At 49.0% G+C, this 20,517-nt stretch overlaps 2 protein-coding genes across 2 annotated transcripts in view; one reads left to right on the forward strand and one right to left on the reverse strand.

Annotated features, from left to right (window-relative positions):
• The window catches only part of TLE2 (TLE family member 2, transcriptional corepressor), a 40,681-nt gene extending 29,840 nt beyond the window's left edge, over positions 1-10,841 (forward strand). Inside the window, exons 14-19 of the mRNA XM_033136623.1 lie at positions 844-1,093; positions 2,307-2,554; positions 4,966-5,113; positions 6,461-6,611; positions 8,144-8,220; positions 10,261-10,841. Of these exons, the coding sequence (XP_032992514.1) occupies positions 844-1,093; positions 2,307-2,554; positions 4,966-5,113; positions 6,461-6,611; positions 8,144-8,220; positions 10,261-10,368 (982 nt within the window). The 3' untranslated portion in view covers positions 10,369-10,841. The remainder of the gene's footprint in view (positions 1-843; positions 1,094-2,306; positions 2,555-4,965; positions 5,114-6,460; positions 6,612-8,143; positions 8,221-10,260) is intronic.
• A 4,990-nt stretch (positions 10,842-15,831) lies between these two features.
• LOC117039562 (transducin-like enhancer protein 1) overlaps positions 15,832-20,517 on the reverse strand; it is a 38,621-nt gene continuing 33,935 nt past the window's right edge. The window contains exons 18-21 of the mRNA XM_033136716.1: positions 19,637-19,784; positions 17,931-18,081; positions 16,605-16,681; positions 15,832-15,994 (exon numbers count right to left, since the gene is read on the reverse strand). Coding sequence (XP_032992607.1) covers positions 15,887-15,994; positions 16,605-16,681; positions 17,931-18,081; positions 19,637-19,784 — 484 coding nt within the window. The 3' untranslated portion in view covers positions 15,832-15,886. The remainder of the gene's footprint in view (positions 15,995-16,604; positions 16,682-17,930; positions 18,082-19,636; positions 19,785-20,517) is intronic.

The raw sequence follows: 20,517 nt of genomic DNA on the forward strand, positions 1-20,517 counted from the left end.
ACCAGGGCTTTTCCCTTTGCAAAAAAAGCTGCCAAACTTTTAGCTGATCCTCAAAAAAACAGGGCTTCTCCCTTTGCAAAAAAGTTGCTAAATTTTTAGCTGGTCCACAAAAAACAGGGCTTTTAGAGGAAGAAAACCAGAAAAAAAAATTCCTGGGTTTCCTACTCTAAAAACGAGGTGCGCCCTATGGTCCGGTGTGCCCTATGGAGCGAAAAATATGGTAAATGTTGGCTCACAACAGCCCTGCGAAGTAGGTTGGGGACAGAGGGAGAGGGACTGGCTTAAGGTCGCCCTGTGACTTTCCTCGCCGATGGGCAAACTTGAACCCTCTTGTCTTCTAGCCTGATGATTTTCAGATTGCGGCTCCCGCCACCGCTGAGTGATGGAGCCTAGGGGTCCCCAAACGTCTCGCAAACCGTGGCATGGAGAGCCCTCGAGAAAAGCACACAGCACTCCACACCCAAACATTGTTATTTGCAGCTTTCACTTGTGTGGACAGTTCTTTGTGTTTGGGGTTTTTGGGGGGATGGGTGGCAGAGAGGACCGGAATGGAGTTTATGGGGAAAGGGCTTGGCTGGCAGAGCAGGTGAGGCCCACACAACAACCCATTTTTTTTTTTGCAAGGTCTCCCTCGTTTGGTGCAGAGCTCCATAGAACTTTTCCTTCAGTCGTGTATTTATTTAGTTCAATGGCGGCAAAGATTTTAGGGGAATGGCAGTTCAAAGCACCTTCCTTGGAAGGAGGCCTCACCCCGCAGGGAATCGCGGTCCGGGGTCTTTCTGTGTAGCCCAGGGGGCTGTTCTGTTCCCACCCGCCAAAGCCTGCTCCCCGCTTCCCCTGCAGAGCGTACTCCTTCCACGTCAGCTCCGACGGGCAGATGCAGCCGGTGCCCTTCCCGCCCGACGCCCTCATCGGCTCGGGCATCCCTCGCCACGCCCGCCAGCTCCACACGCTGACGCACGGGGAGGTGGTCTGCGCCGTCACCATCAGCAATTCCACGCAGCACGTCTACACGGGGGGAAAAGGCTGCGTGAAGGTGTGGGACGTGGCCCAGCCGGGCGCAAAGACCCCCGTGGCCCAGCTGGATTGCCTGGTACGTATGAGGGCGGGCGGGTGCGTTGGTTTGCGTGACTCGGTTTCCCAGGCGCATCCCTAGAGTCTCCCAGGACTTGGCTGCTCTTGTGGTCCTTGCAAGATGGTTTCCTACTGCAGCTGCCATCAGATGTCTTCTACAAGTCAGATAGTTGTTTATTTCCTTGATATCTGATGGGAGGGCGCCACCACCGAGAAGGCCCTCTGCCTGGTTCCCTGTAGCTTCTCTTCTCACAGGGAGGGAACCGCCAGAAGACCCTTGGAGCTGGACCTCAGTGTCCAGGCTGGACGACGGGTATTGAGACGCTCCTTTAGGTATACGGGGCCGAGACTGTTGAGGACTTTCAAGGTTAACACCAACAATTTGAATTGTGCTTGGAAACGTACTGGGAGCCAATGGAGATCGTTCAAGACCAGTGTTATACACGTGAAACTCGAAAAATTAGAATATCGTGGAAAAGTCCATTTATGTAAGCAATTGTTTTCATTAGCTACTGGAGTTGAATATATGAGATGGACTCATGACATGCAAAGTGAGATATGTCAAGCCTTTGCTTGTTATAATTGTGGTGATTATGGCGTCCGGCTGATGAAAACCCCAAAGTTGATATTGTTAATTTGGGGTTCTCATCAGCTGTACGCCATAATAATCGCAATAACAACAAACAAAGGCTTGACATATCTCACTTTGCATGTCGTGAGTCTATCTCATATATTAGTTTCACGTTTTAAGTTGAGTTACTGAAAGAAACGAACCTTTCCACGATATTCTAATTTTTCGAATTTCACCTGTATGGTCTTGGCAGCCACTCCCAGTCACCGGTCTAGCTGCCGCATTCTGGATTAATTGTAGTTTCCAGGTCACCTTCAAAGGTAGCCCCACATAGAGCGCATGGCAGTAGTCCAAGCAGGAGATAACCAGAGCATGCACCACTCTGGACAGACAGTCTACGAGCAGGGAGGGTCTCATTCTGCATACCAGATGCAGCTGGTAGGCAGCTGCCCTGGACTCAGATCCTTCAGGGGCACAGTTACCCCATTCAGGACCAGGCAGTCCCCCACACCTGCCTGCCCCCCCAAAACAGTCCTTCTGTCTTGTCAGGATTCAACCTCGATCTGTTAGCCGCCATCCATCCTCCAATGAAAGATCCTCGTGGTTGGGATGTGGCGTCCTGCTTTCCCGTCATTCTCTCGCCTCTTGTCTCCCTGCCCAGAACCGGGACAACTATATCCGGTCGTGCAAGCTCCTCCCAGATGGGCGGAGCCTGATCGTGGGCGGGGAGGCCAGCACCCTCTCCATCTGGGACCTGGCGGCTCCGACTCCCCGGATCAAGGCGGAGCTGACGTCTTCTGCCCCGGCCTGCTACGCCCTCGCCATCAGCCCCGATGCCAAGGTCTGCTTTTCCTGCTGCAGCGATGGCAACATCGTGGTCTGGGACCTTCAGAACCAGACTATGGTCAGGTGAGATTTATTGGCGAAGGAGGTTTGATGCAAAGTCAACCACAGAACGCCCTTCCACCCTCAACAACCAGATAAAAAATGCAATTCTGGGCTGCATCAATAGGAGTATAGCGTCTAGATCAAGGGAGGTAATAGTACCACTGTATTCTGCTCTGGTCAGACCTCACCTGGAATACTGTGTCCAGTTCTGGGCACCACAGTTCAAGAAGGATACTGACAAGCTGGAACGTGTCCAGAGGAGGGCAACCAAAATGGTCCAAGGCCTGGAAACGATGCCTTAGGAGGAACGGCTTAGGGAGCTGGGTATGTTTAGCCCGGAGAAGAGAAGGTTAAGGGGGTGATATGATAGCCATGTTCAAATATATCAAAGGGTGTCATATAGAGGAGGGAGAAAGGTTGTTTTCTGCTGCTCCGGAGAAGCGGACACGGAGCAATGGATTCAAACTACAAGAAAGAAGATTCCACCTAAACATTAGGAAGAACTTCCTGACAGTAAGAGCTGTTCGGCAGTGGGATTTGCTGCCCAGGAGTGTGGTGGAGTCTCCTTCTTTGGAGGTCTTGAAGCAGAGGCTTGACAGCCATCTGTCAGGAATGCTTTGGTGGTGTTTCCTGCTTGGCAGGGGGTTGGACTGGATGGCCCTTGGGGTCTCTTCCAACTCTATGATTCTATGATTCTATAAATGCCGCACACCTGGAGAAACCCTGCAATAATTATTCTACAGGGGTACGGTCATGGGTTTGTTGTCTATCACGACTGGGTATGTGTTTTGATTCCACAGGAATGGGATGTGACGAAGACAGGATGTTTGTCTTACTGTGTTCCCTGAAGTGGGACTATTGTCCTTTGTTCTTTCTCTTTGCTTTCTGATGCCGGGGGGGGGGGGGAGCCATGCGTATTTATATGTAAATAAAGTAGATTAGCCTAAATGCTGAGTTCTGTTATGCAACTGTGCAAACCTCTGCGGATCCCTAAGTGTGCTGATGTCTTCTGGCATCAGTCGCGGTGATGTCCCGGCTGAGGAATGCTTTTGAAACTCCCGAACGATCGCCCAGGAGGGAGGGAACATGCCAGTCGGGCAAGTGGCTCTGTCAAGGCTCTACTCGTGTGTAGGACATCCTGACAGTACTTTGGTTCTCAGACTTAATCTATTCCGGAAGTCCGTTCCAAAACCAAAGCATTCCAAAACCAAGGGACGCCTTCCCATAGAAAGGAATGCAAAACGGATGAAAGTCCGTTCCAGACTTTTAAAAACAACCCCTAAAACGTAAAATTTAACGTGAATTTTACTATCGAATGAGACCGCAGATCCATAAAATGAAAGCAATAGACAACGTACTGCGGTCACACAGTCAATCCATCAGTAGCTGGACTGGGTTCGACACAGTCACAAACAAAACAAAAAGAGCTGCATAGACCAAAACGCAAAATAAATCGCAAAAACAGAAAGACGTCATCGTAACACTCAAAGTGGAGCACGTTCGGCTTCTGAAAAAAAAGTTTGCAATGTTTGGGTTCCAAGTTGTTTGAGTACCAAGGTGTTTGAGAACCAAGTTACCGCAGTATCTATTTATTTCATGAGATTTATACGTTGTTTCAGGAGTGCCAGCTTGGCCCCATGACCGTGGGTGCCCGGGGCTGTGGGTGCCATTTGGTGTGCATGGCCCTGGTGCCAAAATTTACAGGTGCTCAGGCACCCAGGGCCCTGGGGAGTTGGCACCTATGTGCCTCTGGGCTGTAGGGTGGGTGGGGAATCCTCAAAGCAGTTTGCAATATAAAAACTATAGAATCATCAAGTCAAATCCACTGGAGAACTCTGAGCACCGCCTCCCTTCCTTTCTTCTCCCTTCCTTTCCTTTCCTTTCAGAAAATGGCACACTGTGCTTTGAAGGCCCAAAGTTCAGCTGCCTATTGGGGCTTCAAAGCGCCGGCTCTGTGCAAGACCCAGCCCATTCTTCTGTGATGCAGGAGTGACCCATAAGTCAGAACTGCTTGATTTGCTAGTCAGTTCAGGTGGAATGGCGTCAGGGCCTGCAGCCTTTCCTACTTTCATCTGGCCAATTAAACTTATAACTTCTGAATTGGATACCGGAGGCCACTCATCTAGGAGAGAAAGGGTGTCCTGATCCAGCCTTTCTCTCCTAGATGAGTATTAATCCGCTTCTGTTTTGTATGTATGTTTGTTTGTTTGATGCCAATAAAAGGTTGATGATGATGATTTGCTAGTCAGGGGTTCTGAATGCTTTCAGAAAATAGCACCTGGTGCTTTGAAGGCCCAGAGTTCAGCTGTCTATTGGGGCTTCAAAGCACCAGCGCTGTGCGAGACCCAGCGGATCACTTATTCCAACATGTCTAATCTGTCATTCCTGGAATATTGAGTGACTCCCTTCTCCTTCAATCCCTTCCTTTCCAGGCAGTTCCAGGGCCACACGGATGGCGCCAGTTGCATCGACATCTCAAATTACGGCACCAAGCTTTGGACTGGGGGCCTGGACAACACTGTGCGGTGCTGGGACCTCCGGGAAGGGCGCCAGCTTCAACAGCACGACTTCAGCTCTCAGGTCAGCTTTGGAGGGGAGGGGGGACGGCTGGGTGTGTGACGTACACAACGCACTGGTTTAAAATCACCCCTTTTGCTTGGCGCATTCCGGAAGTGGATAAATGGGAAATGTTTTTCCCATCAGCTTCGCCAGTTCCGCAAAGTCCATCATTTTCATCTGCCACTCTTCTTTGGTTGCTAATTTATGTTGCTTCCATTTCTGGGGCTAAAAGGATTCTTGCCGCAGCTGTTGCATACATGAACAGTCTTTTGTCCTTTTTTGGTATCTCTTCACCTACTACACCCAGTAAAAAGGCTTCTGGGTTTTTTTTAACAAAAGTGTTTTTAAACATTTCCTTTAACTCATTACGGCGGTACCTCTGCTTACGAACACGATCCGTTTCGGGGTGCCGTCCGCACCCTGAAAAGTCCGTCAGTAGAGCGCTTCTGTGCGTGCGTGTGCAGCGAACCCAGAAGTAAAGACTTCCGGGTTTGCTGCATTCGTAACCTGAAAAGCCGCAACGTGAAGTAAAACGAGGTATGGCTGTATATACAGGTGAAACTCGAAAAATTAGAATATCGTGGGAAAAGTCCATTTATGTAAGCAATTGTTTCCATTAGCTACTGGAGTTTAATATATGAGATAGACTCATGACACGCAAAGCGAGATACGTCAAGCCTTTGCTTGTTATAATTGTGATGACTATGGCGCGCAGCTGATGAAAACCCCAAAGTTGAGATTGTTAATTTGGGGTTCTCATCAGCTGTATGCCATAACCATCACAATTATAACAAATAAAGGCTTGACACATATCTCGCTTTGCATGCCATGAATCTATCTCATATATCAGTTTCGCCTTTTAAGCTGAATTACTGAAAGAAATGAACCTTTCCATGATATTCTAATTTTTCGAGTTTCGCCTGTATATACCATTTCCCTTACCTCTTTACAAGTTCACCACATACGGTAAAAGATACGGTGGAACCTCTATTTGCGACCATAATCCGTTCCGGAGGTCCGCCTGGAGGTCGAAATGGGTCGCTGGGAGAGGCGCCGCTGTGCGCATGTGCGAACGGCAATTGCCTGCTTCTGCTCATGTGCGAACGGCAATCACAACTCCTGCGCATGTGCGGACGGCGGCAAACCCGCCGGTTACTTCCGGGTTTTCTGCGGCCGCGACCGTAAGAAAAGGGGGTGGTAAGTAGAGAGATTCGGCTGTGCCTTCCTTTTCTTTACATTCCCAGCGCTCGCTAGATGTTGTCCTCTACGTTTTAGCGCTTTTCGATGGTGTTAGATACCATCTACCCATCATTTCCGCCACATTTCCATTGGGCGCACTGACATGACTCTGGCCACTCTCGCCTGCAGATTTTCTCCCTGGGCTACTGCCCCACGGGCGAGTGGCTGGCGGTCGGCATGGAGAGCAGCCACGTCGAGATCCTTCACGTGACCAAGTCGGAGAAGTACCAGCTCCATTTGCACGAGAGTTGCGTCCTCTCCCTCAAGTTTGCCTCCTGTGGTAGGTGTGTGATCCGTCTCCCGGCCCTAAGTAAGGGTCCCAGCTTAGCTTAAGGGAGCCAGTGTGGTGTAGTGGTTAAGAGCGGTAGATTCGTAATCTGGGGAACCGGGTTCGCGTCTCCTCTCCTCCACATGCGGCTGCTGGGTGACCTTGGGCTAGTCACACTCCTCTGAAGTCTCTCAGCCCCACTCACCTCACAGAGTGTTTGTTGTGGGGCAGGAAAGGAAAAGGAGAATGTGAGCCGCTTTGAGACTCCTTTGGGTAGTGATAAAGCGGGATATCAAATCCAAACTCTTAAGCCCGCAGGTGTGGCGGTTTGGGGTTCCGGGGAGTTGGAAGACATCCCCTCCGATTTCCACCACGGGGGTCTCCATCTCCACCGTCCTGTGCCCCCACCCAGTCAGCAGGGAAAAGGGAGCTTTTCTGCCGTTGCTGGGAATTGTAGCGCTGCGTGGAGTAAGCTACAATTCCCAGGATTATTGGGGGGGGTTGCTTTAGAATCATAGAATCATAAATTCATCGAGTTGGAAGAGACCCCAAGGGCCATCCAGTCCAACCCCCTGCCAAGCAGGAAACACCATCAAAGCATTCCTGACAGATGGCTGTCAAGCCTCCGCTTAAAGACCTCCAAAGAATTTTCTTAAAATTTTCTTAAATTTTCTTAAATCGTCCACAGGCGAGAGCCATTGCTGCTGTGCCCATTTGGGCCTCTGGACCCCTGCCACGTGCCCACCCCACCCCGAAGAAAATGTGGTGCCACAGACCATACAGCCATAGAATCTTAAGTGTCAGAAGGGGGTCCAAGGGTCATCTAGTCCAACCCCCTGCAATGCATGAATCTCGACCCCCCACCATCCAGTTCGAAACCATAGCAGACCCTGCTTAGCTTTGCAAATGAGCCAGCAGTTTTATTGCTATGGAAAGACCCTCTTGGGCAGGCTTCCTCAACCTCGGCCCTCCAGATGTTTTGAGACAACAATTCCCATCATGCCTGACCACTGGTCCTGCTATAGCTAGGCATCATGGGATTTGTAGTCCCAAAACATCTGGAGGGCCGAGGTTGAGGAAGACTGCTCTTGACAGTACTCTCTGCAGCAACGCCGCTTTGGCCTGAAGATCTGCTCAGCCTAGTCCTACAAATCTTGCCCTTTTCTTGAGGAGGTATAAGCTCTATGGACAAGGATAACAAAGTACAGCTCCCCAGCCTAGGAGCAGTCTACCTCCAAATCCCAGCCGCTGGGGACTAGCAGCAGAATTATGGGGTCAGTTTGTTGACCGTTTCCTTTTGAAGAAAGTGGAGCTCCCCAGCCCAGGAGCAGTCTACCTCCAAATCCCAGCCGCTGAGGACTAGCAGCAGAATTATGGGGTCGGTTTGTTGACCAACCGTTTCCTTTTCGAGAAAGTGGAGCTCCCCAGCCCAGGAGCAGTCTACCTGCAAATCCCAGCAGCAGAGTTTCGGGGTTAGCTTCCTTTTTAAGATCCCTTCTGGGCTGCGAACCCGGCAATGTCTCCCCCTTTCTCTTTCCCCACAGGAAAATGGTTTATCAGCACAGGGAAAGATAATCTCCTCAACGCCTGGCGGACGCCTTATGGCGCGAGCATATTCCAGGTATGGTGGGGGCTGGAGCTATCCATGGGGTTCAGGGTGGAGGGGGCTGATTTCTATATTACACGTATACCCCAACTTCCTTCTCTTGTTTCGTCCTCGTAACAACCCTGTGGGGTAGGCTAGTGCAAGAGTGAGCTTCGTGGCTCAAGTGGGGATTCGAACCCAGGATCTTGCAGGTGGGGCCCATCTGGTCCAGCACCCTGTTCTCACAGAGGGGAGGGGGCTGCTCCCTCTCAACCCCACCTACCACATCCCTGAGTGGTTTGCTGACATGCGGAAGAGGGTTTTCCATGCTTAAAAAATAAATAAATTCTGAGTTGCTACAATTTGCAACCCTTGGTTTGACCTATGTAATGTCCAGGGCAGGATCTGTAGGTTTGATGAGGCCCTAAGCTGCTGAAGGTAATGGGGCCCTTTATATGTCAGCTGTCCTTTGTCAACAACAAATTGTCGCTTTTTTGTGTTGAATATATGCTATGCGGTAATTTATGGACCTCATGGGTATCTAAAGCCATTTGCACATGCAGAATGTAGGCACCCTATATGTTGTTGTTGTTGTTCAGTCGTTCAGTCGTGTCCGACTCTTCGTGACCCCATGGACCAGAGCACGCCAGGCACGCCTATCCTTCACTGCCTCCCGCAGTTTGGCCAAACTCATGCCAGTCGCTTCGAGAACACTGTCCAACCATCTCATCCTCTGTCGTCCCCTTCTCCTTGTGCCCTCCATCTTTCCCAACATCAGGGTCTTTTCTAGGGAGTCTTCTCTTCTCATGAGGTGGCCAAAGTCCTGGAGCCTCAACTTCAGGATCTGTCCAGCACTCAGGGCTGATTTCTTTAAGAATGGATAGGTTTGATCTTCTTGCAGTCCATGGGACTCTCAAGAGTCTCCTCCAGCACCATAATTCAAAAGCATCCATTCTTCGGCGATCAGCCTTCTTTATGGTCCAGCTCTCACTTCCGTACATTACTACTGGGAAAACCATAGCTTTAACTATACGGACCTTTGTCGGCAAGGTGATGTCTCTGCTTTTACCCTATATATAGAAAGGAGCAAACCAGTGATATTTTAGGGAGCAGACCAGCAGGCGGGGCCCATGACTTACATCATAGGAGCCTACACAACACAAAATGCTGTTGCTGTATGTGGTAGGTTTTATATCTTATACAGGTGAAACTCGAAAAATGAGAATATCGTGGAAAAGTCCATTTATGTAAGCAATTGTTTTCATTAGCTACTGGAGTTTAATATATGAGATACAGTGGTACCTCGCAAGACGAATGCCTCGTGCAACGAAAAACTCGCTAGACGAAAGGGTTTTGCGATTTTTTAGGTGACTCGCAAGACGAATTTTTCTATAGCCGTGCTTCGCAAGACGAAAATTTCAATGCATTCCTATGGGAATTAAATTTCAGTGCATTCCTATGGGAAACCGTGCTTCGCAAGACGAAATTTTCGCAATGCAAAACGACTCGCGGAATTAATTTCGTCTTGCGAGGCACCACTGTAGACTCATGACACGCAAAGCGAGAAATGTCAAGCCTTTGCTTGTTATAATTGTGATGATTATGGCGCACAGCTGATGAAAACCCCAAAGTTGAGATTGTTAATTTGGGGTTCTCATCAGCTGTACACCATAATCATCACATTTATAAAAAATAAAGGCTTGACATATCTCACTTTGCATGTCATGAGTTTATCTCATATATTAGTTTCACCTTTTAAGTTGAATTACTGAAAGAAATGAAGCTTTCCATCAGATTCTAATTTTTCGAGTTTCACCTGTATTTTGGAAATGTACATCCAGTTTTCCCCCCCTTTAAAATTTTTTTGGGGTGCCCCCAAGAGAGTGGGGCCCTAAGCTATAGCTTGTTTAGCTCGTAAATCCGGCACTGGTGATGTCCGTTTGTAAGAGGCACACGGCCGCCCCCCCCCATTGGAAACGTTAATGCCGGGTCAAAAAAAACGGTCCAACGAGGCAGGCCACTCGCGTTTCCGAAATGCGAAATTAAGAATTGCCCCCTTTTGCTTTCCTCCGGCAGTCCAAAGAGTCGTCTTCGGTCCTGAGCTGCGACATCTCGGCCAACGACAAATTCATCGTGACAGGATCGGGAGACAAGAAGGCCACCGTTTACGAACTGGTGTACTGAGAAGCAGAAGGGCGCTTGGCTGTCCTTGTAATTTTCTTATTTTATTTTCTGGGACTCCCCCCCACCCCCAAGCTGGAGCTTCTAGCTCCCACCTCCCTCCATGCATTGATGAAGGAACAGCCATGAACTTGACGGAGGGAGAATACCCCCAAGAAATCCTGTCCGGCGGCCTTCGTTTTTGACGTCGCTTGCCACCTCATGAGGACTAGCAACCTCCCTCTTTAAATTGAAAGCAGCGGCGAACGTTCTCAGGAAGCTGCCCTGGAATCTCCCTGCCACACACACCCCATGAACAAAGATTATTCTCCCCTTCCCCACACTGTGATTGACAAGCGAGGGAGACCGACCGCTGCCCTTCATCACGTCTCCGGCCAGCCCCTTCCGACCAAACACGGACGTTTAAAATCACCGCCGAATTTCCCCTCTGGTGTGCGCTAAAGAAACCGGCCGCCTTGAATCGCCCCCTAATTAAATGTGTTGGAAAACGGCGGCTGAGATCTGTGGGTCCGCACGGGGTTGGTGGGGGGAGAAGCAATCGCAGAATGGATTATCAGAGTCGGGAGGGACCCTCCAGAGCTCATCTAGCTCAACCCCTTGCATGCCACTAAATAAATCCCCGCCGTGATCCGCCGCGGAAGCGCAAGCCACCGTTCATTAACTGGAAGGACCGACTCAAAAGCCGCAGAGAGACGGGGAAAGTTTGGGATCTAGGAAAGGCTGCCAGAAGGGGAGAGGTGGCAAAGGGGTCCTGTTTGGGCTGCGGTGCCGTTTCCCCCAAACCAGACCCAAACTTCACCAGGGCTGCTGCGCCATGGTTCCCAGAATTCCCTGCGAGAAAGGATTGACTAACCCCTTCCGAGTATTGTAGCACCCTGAAGAAACTACACTTCCCAGGGCTCTTTTGGGTGGGGGGAGGCATGGCTGTTCAATATAAAATTGGGAAAAATACAGGTAAAGGGCCTTCTCCCCACCCTCCGAAAAACTTGCTGTAGGTAAGGAAGGGGGGGGGAGAGGCATTGAGCAGCTCACCTGGGTCAACCGACCGTTCCTCACTCTGCTGTTGAATTGCAGTGTGACAACATCATTACGTTTCCATGTATATAGGGCAGATAATGAGCAGCTTTGGTCCCTCTCATGTCTTCTTTTTTTGCGTTTGTCTCCGCCATCCAATGTTTATTCGATGATGACAATTATATATATATATATATATATATATATATATATATATATATATATATATATATATATATATATATATATATAATCCCCCCACCCCAATAAATATGCATAAGCACAGCCAGGCAATTGTAAATTTGCTTTTGCAATTTCCCGGTTTTGTGCAAACCTGAGGGATCCCCTCTCTCAATCTCTATATAAAAGCTCCTCATCCCCTCCGCCTTACTAACAGGCTGGAAAAGAAACGGGAGCGATTGCAAAATCTCAGCACGCAGTTCCTACAATGTTGTAGAGTTGGAAGGGACCCCAAGAGTCATCTAGACCAACCCCGCCACCATGCAGATTCTTGCCCGATATATCTGGTGCAGATTCTTTTTTTTTTTTAAGTGCTTTGCTTTGTGCAGTTTTCTGGGTTTGGGAAAACCCGAGGGGTCAAAAGGGGGCAGGAGGGAGGGGAAATGCATTCCTCCATTCTGCACTGGGCAGAGTTATGAGCCCAGCCAAAAAAAAAGAGGAAACGTTCAAGTGTTGGGGAAGTAGCAGGTCCACAAAGAGAAGCATCAGGAAGCGACACTGGATCCGTGCGCCCAAAAAACACCGAATAATCTGCGACGCCGCGTGGAGTAGTTTGGAGCCCCAATCCCCCCCCAAAAAAAATTCATTGGGTTGTCCCCGTATTGTGTAAACCTGAATTTACGGAAATTATACAGGAACGGAAATGGCTGTGTGCACAGTGAACTCTGGCGTGGGCAAGCCCTCGGTCGACTCTCAGCAGGTCCTGCGGGGTTTCGACCGGAAGCCTTTCCCTCCCCTACGTGGAGATGTCGGAGATTTGAACCCGAGACCTTCCACGTGTTCTCCGGTCAGGGCCGTCTTAAGCTTATCCGGCGCTGTGGTGCGAAGATCCCTCCGGCGCCCACCCCTTTCCCAGAGTTGTCGACCTGGAGGAGGCGGGCGGCGACGGGAGGGTGGCTCCTCCGGCGGGGAAGAGGCAGAAACGACGACAGCCACGGTATCTGTACCTCAGGAAAAAATACAAAACCGCGTATATCACCGGAAGAATTGCATAAATATGAAACTGAACTGACAATATCATAGTAATCAAAGTAATCTGTTCCTTTAAATTTTAGCCTGCCTGCAAGTATTTAACTTGGGAGATACAGAGAACACACCCACATGTTGGAGGGATTCTGAATAACCTTCCCCAACATTGTGAGGATGGACCTACGCGTCTGATACAGACATTTGCTATACCATCTTCATCATTATATTGAGCATTGTATGGCACTTTGTATTTTTGCACTTTGTAAATTGCACTTTGATGATTTAAAGCATATATAGGTTTGCCTCCGGTGAAATATTTATAAATGCCCTTTGCATTGTGATATTGTCAGTTTAGTTTCATATTTATGCAATTCTTCCAGTGATATACGCGGTTTTGTATTTTTTTCTGAGGGGAAGAGGCAGAGCCTGGGCGCGGAGCCTCCCGGCTCAGCTGGGCGCTTCATGCCGCAGTGGCCACGGCAGGCAGCACACCGAGGGTGCAAGGGCACGTGCGCCGCTCCCGCCGCCTTGTTTTTTCCCCTTTTAGCCTTCTGGCGCCCTGCAGAATTCGACGCCTGCAGGCTAAAAGGGAAAAAACTGAGCCGGCGCTCTGTGGCAGCGGCGCACGTGCCCTCGGTCACTCAGCGCGCGCTTGTTCGGTGTTCCCCGGATTCCACCCTGGTGCCCTCCAGAACTTGGCGCCCTGGTGCCGCACACCACTAGCCTCTATGGGTAAGACGGGGCCTGTCTATGGCACAGAGAAGAGCTGTACCGAGCCCACAAGGTGCATCGGCGGCTATAGATGACACCCATTTGGGCAATCTCGCCCTGAAGGGGACTGCAGTAAGGTCTATTCCCATTTCCACAGGAAGAGTTTGGATTTGATACCCCGCTTTATCACAACCCGAAGGAGTCTCAAAGCGGCTCACATTCTCCTTTTCCCTTCCTCCCCCACAACAAACACTCTGTGAGGAGAGTGGGGCTGAGAGACTTCAGAGAAGTGTGACTAGCCCAAGGTCACCCAGCAGCTGCATGTGGAGGAGCGGGGAATCGAACCCGGTTCACCAGATTACAAGTCTAATGCTTTTAAACACTACACCACACTGGCTCTCACACAGGGTGCTATAAGCACTCATCTGCAGGGGTTGGGGGGGGAGCAGAGGGCCGGAGGGCCACAGATCTCTCTCGTCTAGCCCTTGGGGACTGTCCCCCAGGCCACAAGCCCCAGCCACGCTCCCTGAATGTCTTTACCCGCCTGGAAGAGAATATTGAACCACAATATATGTTCTCTTGCTTGTGTGGGAAGATGGCGTTTCTTGGCAGCGCAGAAAATTCTGGGGTTCAAGGTAAGTCGTCGTTCGGAAAACTACCTTGTGACCTGCCCGTCTCCCTGGAAGCTCCCCAAGGAAGGAAGGATCATAGAATCCTAGAGTTGGAAGAGACCCCAAGGGCCATCCAGTCCAACCCCCTGCCAAGCAGGAAACACCATCAAAGCATTCCTGACAGATGGCTGTCAAGCCTCCGCTTAAAGACCTCCAAAGAAGGAGACTCCACCACACTCCTTGGCAGCAAATTCCACTACCGAACAGCTCTTACTGTCAGGAAGTTCTTCCTAATGTTTAGGTGGAATCTTCTTTCTTGTAGTTTGAATCCATTGCTCCGTGTCTGCTTCTCCGGGGAAGCAGAAAACAACCTTTCTCCCTCCTCTATATGACATCCTTCGATATATTTGAACATGGCTATCCTATCACCCCTTAACCTTCTCTTCTCCAGGCCAAACATACCCAGTTCCCTAAGCCGTTCCTCCTAAGGCATCGTTTCCAGGCCTTGGACCATTTTGGTTGCCCTCCTCTGGACACGTTCCAGCTTGTCAGTATCCTCCTTGAACTGTGGTGCCCAGAACTGGACACAGTATTCCAGGTGAGGTCTGACCAGAGCGGAATACAGCGGTACTATTACTTCCTTTGATCTAGACGCTATACTCCTATTGATGCAGCCCAGAATTGCATTGGCTTTTTTAGCTGCTGCATCACACTGTTGACTCATGTCAAGTTTCTGGTCTACCAAGACTCCTTGATCCTTTTCACATGTACTGTTCTCAAGCCAGGAAGGAGACAGAACAGAGGAAAGAGAGTTGGACAAGATGATAGGGAGAATCCAAAACCAACGGTACCAGAAATTCTTAAGAGGACTGGAAAAATACTGAAAATTATTTGAAAATTGTAAACAACAAATTACACTAGTAGGTTTGCACAGTGGTGGAGCTTCATGCTCCGGCACCGGGGGCAGGAAGCAGGCGGGGTGGGGCTGGCACACATTCTGGGGGCATGGCGCACATTCTGGGGGCGTGGCGTGCTGCCCGCAGGGGCGTGGCATGTGTTCTGGGGGCATGGCACGCAGCGCGGTTTTGGGGGGGTCAGCTGAGATGAAACCCTACCGGGATCGCGCTTCCCGGGGCGCCCCGCCCTTCCTACGCCAGTGGGTTCGCAGGAAGTTTTGTAAGGTGGATGATATGAAATGTTATGAAGGTGATTTGGGAATACGATAATCAGTGATGACTGTTTAAGCAACAGCGAAATAATGAAAACGCAGGATTAAATTTGGAAAATGGAAATCTCTAGACGTGGTAGAGGGAAGTCCGAAGATGTTGTGTAAGATTTGAAGAAATGTTAAATGACGTATGGGGAAATTTATGCAAAATTTAATTTTAAAAAAAATTAATAAAAGAGGAAAGAGAGAAAGACACACCGAGAGGAAGAGGACAAGTAAGAAAGAGACGAAGACGGGCAGAGAGAAATCTCCCAAACAAAAGGAACAGAGGCCGAGTTGTGCCACAAAACAACCCATCCCGTTTTTTTTTATTTTAAAGATTCTTAAAAAAAAAGATCAAAACACACAAGAAACAAGTTCCGAGGAGTTTAGATTCGAACACACAATTAAGGAGAGAGAGAGAGAGTTGCGGGGGAGAGACAACCCTACTCCCTCTTGACCCCACCCCCCAAAAATAAAAAATAAAAATCAGACCGGGGAGAATTAAAAGCAGCAGCAAGAGTCCTTTTTTCCGAAATTCTCGTCTCTTCCCCTTCCCCTTTTACAAACGCAGGCACACACAGAAACCCTCATCCACGAAAGGAAGGTGCTTAGCCGGAGAGAGAGAGAGAGAAAAAGAGGAGTCCAAGTTTGCTCTCCGGGCTAAGTTTGTTTTAAGTGTATTCTTTGGCTGGGAGGGGGGGGGGTTTCCAAACACCAGGGGGGCTCGTCCGGCCCTCTCTCTTTCAGCGAGGAGTCTGGCTTGTCCTCAGTACATCACTTCGTAGACGGACGCCTTCTTGTCTCCGGAACCGGTGACGATGAACTGGTCGTCGGTGGAAATGTCGCAGCTGAGAACCGAAGAAGACTCCTTGGACTGAAAGGGTGTTGTTGTTTTTTAAAGGGGGGAGTGAGAGAGAGAGAGAGAGAGAGAGAGAGAAAGGGTGAATGTTGAAAGGAGGCCAGGTTTATGTGATGCACTGTTTATTTCCTGTTCAGTCTTACTTTCGCTTTTGAGCGAAGTGGAGAGGCAGGAGATGTCGTCCGTATCTCCTGGACAAGCTCCGTGATTTATATGCTTGCAAATAAAGCGTATTTGCTTGAAACAGCCCAGACATTGTGGGAGTTTATCGCTGGCACAAGGCACACATACCGTTGCGCAAGAAGAAGTAGTAAAAAGTTTGAAACAACTCTGCTAAAGCACTGGAGAAGCAGGAAAACGCAGAAGGAGGCATAGCTGGACACCACTCCAAGTGCTAAACTGGTTTTGAGGCTTTTCCGGTTAAAACGAAAAGCCCAACAGGTTTCCACGAGAGCAGGAGGTCACCGTTCTCTCTCCGAACCTGACAGCGGCTCAGGAAAGCTAGACTAGGAAGCTAGACAAAACTACCATCAATCCTTACGGGTAAATGGATTGTCGGTCCACAGCTACTCTGCGTAGGTCCCGTCTCTCACCCATCAGCGGCCTGACCCTGCCTCTCACTTACCTGGAATATGCTGGCCCCGTAGGGTGTTCGCCAAGCGTTCAATAAGTTGTCCTTCCCAGTGCTTACGAACCATTTCCCTGTAAAGAGGGAAAATACCGTATTTTTCGCTCCATAGGGTGCACTGGACCATAGGGCACACCTCGTTTTTAGAGGAGGAAACAAGAAAAAAAAATATTTCTGTTTTTCCTCCTCTAAAAGTCCTGTTTTTTTGAGGATCAGCTAAAGGTTTTGCAGCTTTTTTGCAAACGGAAGAGCCCTGTTTTTTTTTTTTTGAGGATCAGCTAAAAGTTTTGCAGCTTTATTTGCAAAGGGAAAAGTCTTGGTTTTATGGGGTTCAACTCACATTTCTACAGCTTCTAAAGGAAAGGGAGCCTTTTCTACAGTTTCTAGACAGATAATCTAATCAGCCAGTCCCATGTCGCTGGGGAAACAAACAACCTCCCTCTGCAGCACATTCAACAATGGAGGGCGGGGCTGAAAGGGAGCCGGGACTCTTATCTCCCTCCCGATCTCTTGCTGATCAGCTGCTGAGCGGGGTCCTTTCAACACTCCCTTTTCTCTTTGTAAAATAAAAAGCACGATCCTCTTTTGGCCCCTGGGCAATTCAGCTCCAGGGTCCACCATTCGCTCCATAAGACACACAGATATTTCCCCTTACTTTTCAGGAGGAAAAAAGTGTGTCTTATGGAGCAAAAAATATGGCATTTTGAGAACTAAGGTTCCCATTCACGTACATCAGCACCACATTTGGAGGTATGTTCCTGTGGAGGGGCACTCTCTCAAGCATTTTGGGGAGGTTCCTGGGCCGAGGCCAACCCCAACCTCTCTCACCACCAAAGGAACGCAAGCGAACAATTGAGAACCTGCACAAACAAGGCTGACATCGAACCCTACATATATTAAGTAAAACATCGTCACCCACTCAGGTTTTGTGGTGGCGTGCAACACTGGTGTCTGAAGTGGGATTCGAGATCGCTGGAACGGCAAGCAAGGTGCGGCCGAGTTGAAAGAGAGGGACGCGCAGCAACGCTCCCGGAACAGCCCAAACTGATTCTCCAGCAGCTAATGGGACACTCTGGAATGGGCCCTATCCTGCAGAAGCACCCGTCGCTCTGCCTACTGTTTACCTCTGGGTGTGGCCCACCGGGTTGGAAAAGGGTCCTCCTCCCCCCCCCCCGATTTAAAAGCAATTTGAGCTGCTCTCAGTGCGAAATACGACGTCCCTTGTGTAATTTTAATTTCGTGAACCGCACTAAGACCCTATGGTGCAAGGGCAGTATATGAACCAATGATAATAATAATTTTAGCAGAAACCCCCAGGCTTACCGCAGGAGGCGAACTTGAGGGAGAGGACGCAGCTCTCGTGCAGATGGAGCTGGTACTTCTCCGGCTTCGAGACGTGAAGGATCTCGACGTGGCTGCTCTCCATACCGACCGCCAGCCACTCCCCTGTGGGGCAGTAACCCAGGGAAAATATCTGGAAGGGCAAGAGGGGTGGGGGGAAGATGGAGGGCAGTGTTGGCTGAGCCATTAGGGCGAACGGAGCAGTGAAAACCCCATTTCCAGACTTCTCATTTCAACGTTTAAGGAAGTTGCCATTATCTCTAGCGCCACCTACTGGTCAGCTCCCTGCCTCCTGTCCAATCGGGGTTTCAAGTGACTGCCAGCCATCAGTGATGGGGCCAGAGGGAAGAGAACTGAAAGCAGGGCATGGGACAGGGTTGTGGCCGAACTGTGGCCACAGCCCCATGGGTTCCGCAAGCCTCTGCGTTAATTTCTTTTTTTTTATTTTATAAAAAATTATTGGATTTTTCAAATTGAAAAACACAAAATACACAGACACTACATAAACACAAACAAAAACAATTAATTTCTCATCCTAATCTTCTTTACAATCCTAGTACTTGGGACTTCCTCACGTCGCCTCTTCTGCGTTCCTTTCTGTTCCCCTTTAGAAACTTTGTAACATTGTAAAATCTGCTTTTTAACCTCTAATCTTAATCATACAATTATAATCAATATATCTTAAACCTTAAACCTTATTCTTATCAACATATCACAACTCTAAAATCTTATTATATGAAACGAATCATCAAATTACACATTTCTACCTCTTATATCCTTTCTTAACTTAACTTTGTTACGCTGTAGCCTATATTTCTTCTGATTCCCATTCCCAATATATATATATATATAAAACCTTCGCATATTGACATATACCTAAATATTCCTTCCAATCTCATATTCCGTTTTCCCTCTGGTGTTGGATTACCGTGGCCAGCCTTTCCACGCATTAATTTCAGCACCCACCAAGTTTCTAGTCCTCATTTCCGGTTGCAACGTGGACGGAGGCGAGAACCGAAAATGGAAAGTGGGCGCTGGGTGGACGGTGTAATTATTTCGGTTGTCCGAGGTGCAGTGGTTTCTCTCACACGTGCACCCAAGTTTCTAGTCCTCGTTATTATTGACTGGGAACAACCTGCTGAAATCTCCGAGAAACCAGCGGGCGAGTGGATGGAAAGAAGATCGCCGGGAGTTTGGGGGTGGAATTTTTTTTTGGAGAATGGGACTGTAGCACCCCTCTCTGCTCCTCACGTTTCTGAATCCTTGTTTTTAAGCTAAAGAAAATACTGCAGACCCCCCCCCCCCCGGGGATTTAGCACCTCCCCATGCCAAAAATATTTGGTTATTTTTATTTTGGAAACATAAAAAAGGCTTTTTCTTAAGGAATGTGATATGTATAAAGTTATGCCCAGTGCCAATAGAAGAGATAAAAGCTTTTTCTCGCTTGTTCATAAATCTGGAAATTGGTTAAGAGATTCAGGGAAGTCCTTGTTCACACAAGGGATTCGTTAACGTATGGAACTCACCGCCACAAGAAAGCGATAGACGCTAACACAGGTGTCTTTTTCAAGAGGGTTCTGGGAGGCTGCGTCTATCATTCGCGACTATTAATGGCTGCCCAGAGGCCACACCCACTTCAACCAGGTGAGTCTCCTCCCCCTTCTGCCCCCTCCTTTGCCCCCCCATGCCTGTGAGTTGAAGTCGTGCTGCTGAAGCTGGCGCCCTTCCCGGAGGTCCCAGCACCGCACGGTGTTGTCCAGGCCTCCCGTCCAAAGCTTGGTGCCGTCGTTCGAGATGTCGATGCAACTGGCGCCGTCCGTGTGGCCCTGGAACTGCCTGGGAAAGGAAGGGGTTAAAGGAGAAGGGAGTCACTCAATATTCCAGGAACGACAGATTAGACATGTTGGAATAAGTGATCCGCTGGGTCTCGCACAGCACTGGTGCTTTGAAGCCCCAATAGACAGCTGAACTCTGGGCCTTCAAAGCACCCATGTGCTATTTTCTGAAAGCACTCAGAACCCCTAACTGGCAAGTTAAGCAGTTCTGACTTAATGAGGGTGAAAGAGGAGAGCGCAAAATACGGTCACCCAGTCTCCAGTTTCCAACAGTGGACAGCAACCAAATGGAGAAAGCGGGGGGGGGGGGGGGCTTGTTTTCTCTACACCAGAATAATAATAATAGTAGTAGTAGTAGTAGTAGTAGTAATAATAATAATAATAATAATAATAATAATAATAATAATAATAATACATTTTTATTTATACCCCGCCCTTCCCCGCCAAACCGGGCTCAGGGCGGCTAACACCAATAAAATCACAACAAAAACATAAAACAGTTCATTAAAATACAGATTAAAATACAATTTAAAATTAAATCTAAACTGCAGCCTCATTTTTAAGTAGCCCACTAATCACACCAGAAGAACGAAACATCAGGGTTAAACTGAAACCAACACAAAGGCCAGGTGGAACAGCTCCGTCTTGCAGGCCCTGCGGAAAGATGCCAAATCCCGCAGGGCCCTGGTCTCTTGTGACAGACTGTTCCACCAAGTCGGGGCCAGTACTGAGAA

Source organism: Lacerta agilis, chromosome 18, assembly GCF_009819535.1.
Source record: "Lacerta agilis isolate rLacAgi1 chromosome 18, rLacAgi1.pri, whole genome shotgun sequence".
NCBI classification, from domain to species: Eukaryota; Metazoa; Chordata; class Lepidosauria; order Squamata; family Lacertidae; genus Lacerta; species Lacerta agilis.